The sequence below is a fragment of the Pyxicephalus adspersus genome, chromosome 11, assembly GCF_032062135.1.
Source record: "Pyxicephalus adspersus chromosome 11, UCB_Pads_2.0, whole genome shotgun sequence".
NCBI lineage: Eukaryota > Metazoa > Chordata > Amphibia > Anura > Pyxicephalidae > Pyxicephalus > Pyxicephalus adspersus.
The window spans coordinates 7329751-7337206 of NC_092868.1; the positions used below are offsets into that span (position 1 = coordinate 7329751).

The 7456-nt window shown below is 37.3% G+C and overlaps 1 protein-coding gene across 1 annotated transcript in view; it reads left to right on the top strand.

Moving 5' to 3' along the window:
* Positions 1 to 467: 467 nt before the first annotated feature.
* LOC140341354 (uncharacterized) overlaps positions 468 to 7456 on the top strand; it is a 9649-nt gene continuing 2660 nt past the window's right edge. Inside the window, exons 1-3 of the mRNA XM_072427031.1 lie at positions 468 to 578; positions 2091 to 2207; positions 4081 to 4233. Coding sequence (XP_072283132.1) covers positions 530 to 578; positions 2091 to 2207; positions 4081 to 4233 — 319 coding nt within the window. The 5' untranslated portion in view covers positions 468 to 529. The remainder of the gene's footprint in view (positions 579 to 2090; positions 2208 to 4080; positions 4234 to 7456) is intronic.

Here is a 7456-nt window from a genome sequence, read left to right on the forward strand (position 1 = left end):
TGGCTTCTTCAGGGGAGGTAAGAGCATCGATTTTAATAGATCAAACCAATAAAGTAAAACATATATAGTCCATGTTACATTACAATAAGGACTGGCATACCTGTAATCACGGAAATAGAGGTAGACTAATACAAATACATAGTTTTATCGTCAGTCCTGGTTACATAATCCTTATATATTTCTCACTTTAAACTTAAAGCTTCATTGGTAAGGATGGTGCTGCCTGCCTTTTCCAGGTCAAAAATTTTTGATAACTATCATTTAAAAAAAATACTAAATGCATGTGTATCCCGACACTTGAGATTGTTATCTAAGTAAACATTATCCTGAAATGTAGGTCATAGAATATGACATGCGCCAAAGAGGAAGTATTTACACCTTGGTACTTCCTTGCAACATGACACTTAATAAAGTATATATATCTATGCTTTTATCATAACTCTTCATTCCAAGCCAGTGTTAAACAGCTGACAAGACTTCTAAGAATTCAACTTCCAGCCTTCAAACCTGAACTGAGGCTTCCGTAACCATGGGTAAAATCTTTGCCTTTATGATCTTGAGCGTTTTGGTTACTACAGGTAAGAAATATTTATGAAACATAATTGTATTTTATAACTTATTTTGCACAAATGTACAAAGATGAGCTTAAAATAGAATAATCATGCACTTGCATTGCTGCTTGTCCTTATATAAAGCTTATAATCTAAGTCCTCAACATGGACTACAATAAACCATGCCTTAATGTTGTTGAAATTAGGAAAGAGGGAGGTGTTCTATCCTAAAAAGGGCAACCATCTCAGGGTAACACCGCTTTTTCATAGCTACAATACGGTAAGTTAAGTGTTGTCCGTCTAGGACAATGATAATATCACCATGTAAAAAACAAAGGGAAAAAAGAAACATAAACTGATAAACTGCACTATATCTTAGGTTTGTTGAATGGAAAAAGTTCACATGCTGGAAGGAATTCAAAAACTCTATAGAACGTGCATTGAGTTTGTGTATGTGAACTTTTTTCCAAAAAAAGAATATTTACCAGTCTTGCACCACTATTGACCCAGATTCAGATTCTGGCAAGGGGTTTGTATCTTCTCCCCCTGCAGTTTGCACATCCTAAAACATAACAGTAGGTTAATTAGCTCCCCCTTAATTTAGCATTTTAATGGCAGAGCCATTAGATTGAAAGCTTCTCCGAGTAATATGTTGGTACTATATAAACACATAATAATACAAAATATAAACAGTAATACAAAAGTGTACAAATGTACAAAGAAAGGAAGGGGTAGATATGTTTTTATAAACTGTAACATGTATTTTGAGATGATATGATATATTTGTTTTTAATTAGGCCTTAGGGTTAACATTTGCCCTAAAAAAATTCAAAAGCAGAGGGTAGTAGTGGCTAATTTAAAACACCATGACATGAACTTATTTTTTATTTACCTATGCTGCTTTCAAACTTACCGGACTTACTAGATTTTAGATTCTTTTTATTTTTTTGTCTGGCACTGTTCACTTTTTCATAGTGCTCTCTTCTTGCTGGAGCAATTACTGCAACAACTTGTATGTCTTCCCCTTCACATCATGTTTCAGATAGCTAATGGGGAAACAAACAAATGAGAATATTAGATAGTGACAGCTTAAAAATGTCTGGGGCTGCTAACATTCCACCCAAGGTGGTGTCGCCCAGTTTCAGGGCATTTGGATGTCTACCCAAGGGAGTTTTTTTACAGATAAATAATATGAATAAGTTATGTTAAATGCACAACTACTCTATTCTTATGGGAAGATGGTTAAAAAATTGGAAGATGGTTGGATGAATGACCTAATGACAGGGTCTCTCCTTCACAATCTTACAGTTTTTGCCAAACGGAAGGGGCTACACATGTTTTCCCCTAAATTCCAGTGGAATTTTTATGGATAGGAAAGGGTGCACGTGTACTTGTTGCTCTATTTTTATTTAAGATGATCCTGAGCTAGAAAGCCAATATTTGAAAGCTAGTATTTGACACTGGGGATGTTAGTGTTTAGGAGAACACATTGATCGGCATCGAGATTTTTTTTCTTCAAGTTGCCTTTTTGTATTTTAGGATACACGACCCAATGTGACACATGTTGGTCTATTGGCTCTACTAAATGCTGCACAAAAGATGAGATTACCTGCGAAGGATCCAAGTGCATGACAATGTCAGAATATTGCAGTGTTGGTAAGTGAGCCTTGTGCTCTTGTGTTACTTCTTTTACTAACTTACTAAACTTTATATCTGTAACACATTCCATGTACCTATTGATGAAGCAACAATTTGTTTTCACTCCCTATCATGTCCCTCTAATATATGCTGATGCTGTCACTGTCAACCTTCTGCAATTTATAATAATGGTGCATAGTAACAGGTAAAACTGAGAAAGTTTTGTAAAATACCCCAAACATGGTAATAACACCAAAACTGTTGCACGGGACCTTGGACTGAGGGTAACACACCTAAGTGAATTTTCCCAAAAAATGTATGCAGTTTTTCTGTAAATAAATGTTAATATTTATTTGAGAAAGCACAATTTTATACCCCCTTTAAAGCCCCTGTTAAACATAGTATTGTTACAAAAATTACTGCAGGGGGTCGGGTGTCAGACGAATATAATGGAACAAGTTCCAAGTAAAAAAATAAATATGTAACCTCTGATAGGTTTAAAAATGTATTTTCCCCTAACTTTAACTTTTTAAGAAGCTAATTGATTTTCCAAATGTCCACTTGGGGCATTTTCCATAGGTCCCTTAAAGCCTTCCCCCAATTATGGTGACAATAAAGTATTCAAGGGCTCTGCAATTAACTCGCAATGTCTTCAATGTAATATTACAGTGAAAAAGTTATACTTTACAAACATTTTTCCTGTAACAAAAATAGGATTTTTGCCGGAGGTCCAGTTTTAAAAAAACCTATGATGATCTTAATTGATGCATCAACAAACCTGCACTGCTTAGAGTTGCAAGTCTAATGAAAAAAAATTTTAGGGGACATCTCTATTAAAATTGTCTCTGCTAGTATACAATCTCAAAGCATGTCTATGAGCCCATATTCACCCTAACCTTGTTTTGTAGGTCAATAGCACGGCCTCCATCATTGTGATTCTCAGTGTTTAGAAGGAAGAGTGTATGAAATGCAAATTTAAAAAGTTAGAGAAACAAAACTCCGGTAAATTAAAAAAAACCTGCGCTGAAAGGCTACATACACACATCAAATGATTCTCTTTCGTTTATCGTTTCGGGGCTGGTATTCGGTGAGAATCTGACATGTGTACTGTGAGTGCCCAATGACCTTCATGGATCTGTCATGGCGGATCCATGAACAACAAACGATGAATAACCATAATGCAAGTGAAGGGGATAGAGGACTGCAGGGTGCCTCTCACTCATTCTCCCCCTTCGTACTGTATGTATAGCATTCATTCATGCATCTTTAAGTCTTTTGTAGCTGGAAATGATTGTGAATGATCCTATCCAACGACAAAAGTCTTAAGTGTGTACAAAGCCTAAGGGTAAATATTCTTTTGCCTAGGAGAACAGTACAAAACCTGTTTATTTACCTTGCTTATCTAGCAGCCGGGGTGCTCCTATTTTCTTCTATGTTTCCAAATTGTGAGTGAACCCACACCATTGAAACATAGGGGTGTTGGTCGTGCCTTGGAGGGGATGCCATTAGGGCCTGTTATTGCAGCACAGAGTGCCATATGGAAGAAGCCTTGAGAAACCAGTTCCACAAGAGGAGGAATTCTGCAAGTGTGAATTCTGAGGCAGAAATAAGACAACCTTTACCTGCCCCCGGATACTGACCTATCTTTTAGCCCCCAAACCCTGACCTCAACCCTAACCCTTATGTAAACCCCTAATTCAGATTCTCAGATGTATCCAACCTAATTTACAACTGAATTCTAGAGACTGATCTAGCACTCACACCAGCATAATAATAAGAAAAGGAAACACTGAGTTAAAAGAGATCGTCCTAAAAGCACTGCAAAAATGTTTTGAATGGGTGTTCTGCTGTAAAACAGTTTTGCCCTTACCTGCTATGTGATTTTTTATAGGTGATCTACGTTTAAATACAGTGAAAAAAACATGTGGAATCGAGCAACTATGTGGTGCTTGCCTCTCTATAACAACGGCCTGCAACTTCCAAACCCGTGTTAGCACTGAATGTGGAAGTGGAAACTACAGTAATGAAAATCTAAACTTTAAAAGTAAGTTTACATATCTTTACCCGGTAAAATATTAATAATATAAATCATAATATAAAAGTGCTTGTTTAGTAGTCTTTAGTAAAGAAGGTTTAAAGTATATTTTAAGTCCAAACTGTGCACAGAATAGGGAATGGTCAGTTGGTTTTACAGGTAGTCCCCGGGTTACATATGAGTTAGGAACTGTAGGTATGTTCTTAAGTTAATTTTGTATGTAAGTTGGAACCTGAACAATATTTTAATAAATGCAATTAGGACAGATGTTTGTGTCAACATATTATTAGGCAGCATGGTGTCAGTTACTGTATAAAATCCTCACTGTGAGCTAATCACAAACAAAGAAACAAATGCTTAGACATTCATTAAGTTCTGGAGCAAGCTGTGCTTTAATATGCAAAAAGAAACAAATGCAGAGCTTGTCTTGGTCATTAATGAGTTACAAGAGGTTACAGAAAGAGCTCCCCCCCAAAAAAAAGAAATTACCCACAACCTCAGCTGTGTTTGGCAAAAGATTTATTCTGCAAGTCATGCAAACTGCCCCCCTCCAAGCCTCCGTCCTGCAGAGGAGCGAGCAGGGAAGCCCCGTTCGTATCTGGGAGGCGTCTGTATGTCGAATATCCTTAACCTGGGAACTACCTGTATTTGCAATCTCTGTTCCATTGGGAAGATTATACTTCCTGAGCTGATATATATCAGAAAGTTGAAATATCCTCTTTGATTTTGGTCACTGGAACATCCACATTAAAGATTTCTACCTCCATTACTGTCCTGATGAAAATATTTTGAATTTTCCATCACTTTTCACTAACATACACTGACAACAAACATATACAAAGCTATTTTCCTTAACCAGGAGATATATAGCAATAGAAAACTAAGATAGTTTCTAAACCTTATTTCAGGAGTTTCCTAGGTTTAAAAAGGTTGAGAGAGGATTCTCTCAATGACATAATTTTCAGGTGTCAGGGAACCTCTATTAAAACCAATTTTAGGGGTGTCAGTGTGAAAGAAAAACCTTTTATATTGGTGGCCAGTAAAAATAATGTCCATCCCATGGCGGGAAGAATACAATTAGAGACACCTTAAAACATCATGCAGCTGGTTATACCAAGTGGTTTTGGCCCCATATGTATGCAAGGATCATCAAATAGGTCAATTAGCTATTGTTAAACAAAATATTAGATACCTCTGGAGGACCCCTCCCCCCAGGTTTTACAGAACCCTAGTTGAGAATGACAGTTCTAACACCACAATTTTGTTCAAAACTAAAAAAATGAGTGGTCTTGAAAGACATAGGATTCCTGTTTTTGAAAATTATTAATTATTAAATTATTATTAAATTAATAATTGTTATTTATAATTTACTAGGTAAAAATGAAGAGCATGAAGAAATGAACGAGAAAAAACTGGGGTTTACTTGGCAAAAAGCGATATTCAAATATATTCATTTATATAATGCCTTGCTTACTAGACAATCAGTTGTCTGACTGGAGGAGGTGCGACAAGTGTAGAAAGGAGGCTCAGTTTTCTCTACCCAACATGTTTTGCCAGAAGGCTTCTTCAGGCATTTCCCTACCTATAGCGGTTCAGGGATATTTTAGATTGAATGTCTTTTATATCACTTCCTTTTGTTTTTGTAATTGATCCCTATTGAAATTTGCACTTTGGATGTTATATAAATGAATATGTTTAAATATCGTTATGCCAAGTAAACCCAAGTCTTTTCCCGTTATTTCTTAATTTTGACTTATTATGGAGTTGGCAGATCTATTACTGACAAGATAGTTAAAGTCACTTCCCCCACACTGTATTGTTAGTTTACTAGGCATCAATACTAGAGAATTAACTCAAGATTCTTCATCCAATATACCAGTTTGCCAAGCCCTATATTAAGTGATATGCAAAATTAGAACAGCTAGAAAGAGAGGGCTTTATGGCAAATATCAAAATATTTTACTACAAATCATATTAGTTGAAGAATAATTTTAGACAAAGCTCATGCTAGGTCCTGGTCAATACCAATCCTCACTAGACCAAGTCACCCAATCTAACACCGCAGTATTCCCCTCTAGTAAGCCCCTGCTCAGCCTCAGGTTTTGTCTCCCAGCACTCGGTTGCCCCCAGGACTTAGTGCACAAGGGATGGTGTCTAGGGATGGAATGGCAGCAAACCATGAGTCTACAGATAAACAGCACAAGGATACCAGGTTATCCAAAAAACAAGCCAAGGTCAAACCGTTTTAATCAGTCCATCAAGCAAGGTGCAATGAACTAGGCACAGGCAGAGGTTGTCCAGGGTGCGTTCAACAAAATGTCAGAGAACAGGCAATTTCAGAAACTTGAAACACAAAAAACTCTCCAGCACAGATTAGCCCAGCTAACTTTACAACAGGCATAGAGCAGAGAGGCTATAAAGCCCCAGCAGCCAATGGCAGTGCAGGACCAAAACAAAAACTACTCTGCCCATTAGTTTCAGCACAATCCCCTTCAGCTGCACAGTTCCAGGGCAAGGGATGCAGAGGGACCATTCACATCCAAAGGAAAACCGGGGATGCACAGGCTGCGGAGCAGAGGACTCAGAGCTAATTGCCTGATCTTCCCTGCTGCTGCAAGCGATGCCGATGAAGAGAATAAACAGGGCGCGCTGTCCTGCGTTGTCCACCAATAAAAGATTACTGGCCAGATAATTATCTCCTAACAGCTCAACCGGATTTAAAACATGACAAATTATGAGATATGAACATTACAAAAAGACAATTAAAGAAGTGCAGTTGTTTTACTGCCGAAACGTTTTGCCATAAGGTTTCCCCAAGGAAGAATAGAGACTAGAAAGGAGTAATGAAATTCCCAGATGAAGAGGAAGTCCAGGGAGCTTTTATTGATTTATTATGTATTAGGGTTATGGAGTTTCCAATAATGACAGGGCAGCAGAAGTTCGAGTTGTGTTCACAGCCCCACTAGCCCTTAGTTTGTCCAGATGGGTGCATTGAAATTATCTAATGTTTGAGGTTTTAGGGACTTAAAGAGTTTTTAGTAGCATTGATCCTCACCAAAGATAATTCTAATAGTCCCATAGATGACATCCAAAACCAAAGTTCAAAAGGTTAGCCAAACTGTTTTCAATTACAGGACACTATTTCATCTCCATCCTCTATTGGAGACCATAAGCACAGATAGATGGATGGATGGATGGATGGATAGATAGATAGATAGATAGATAGATAGAT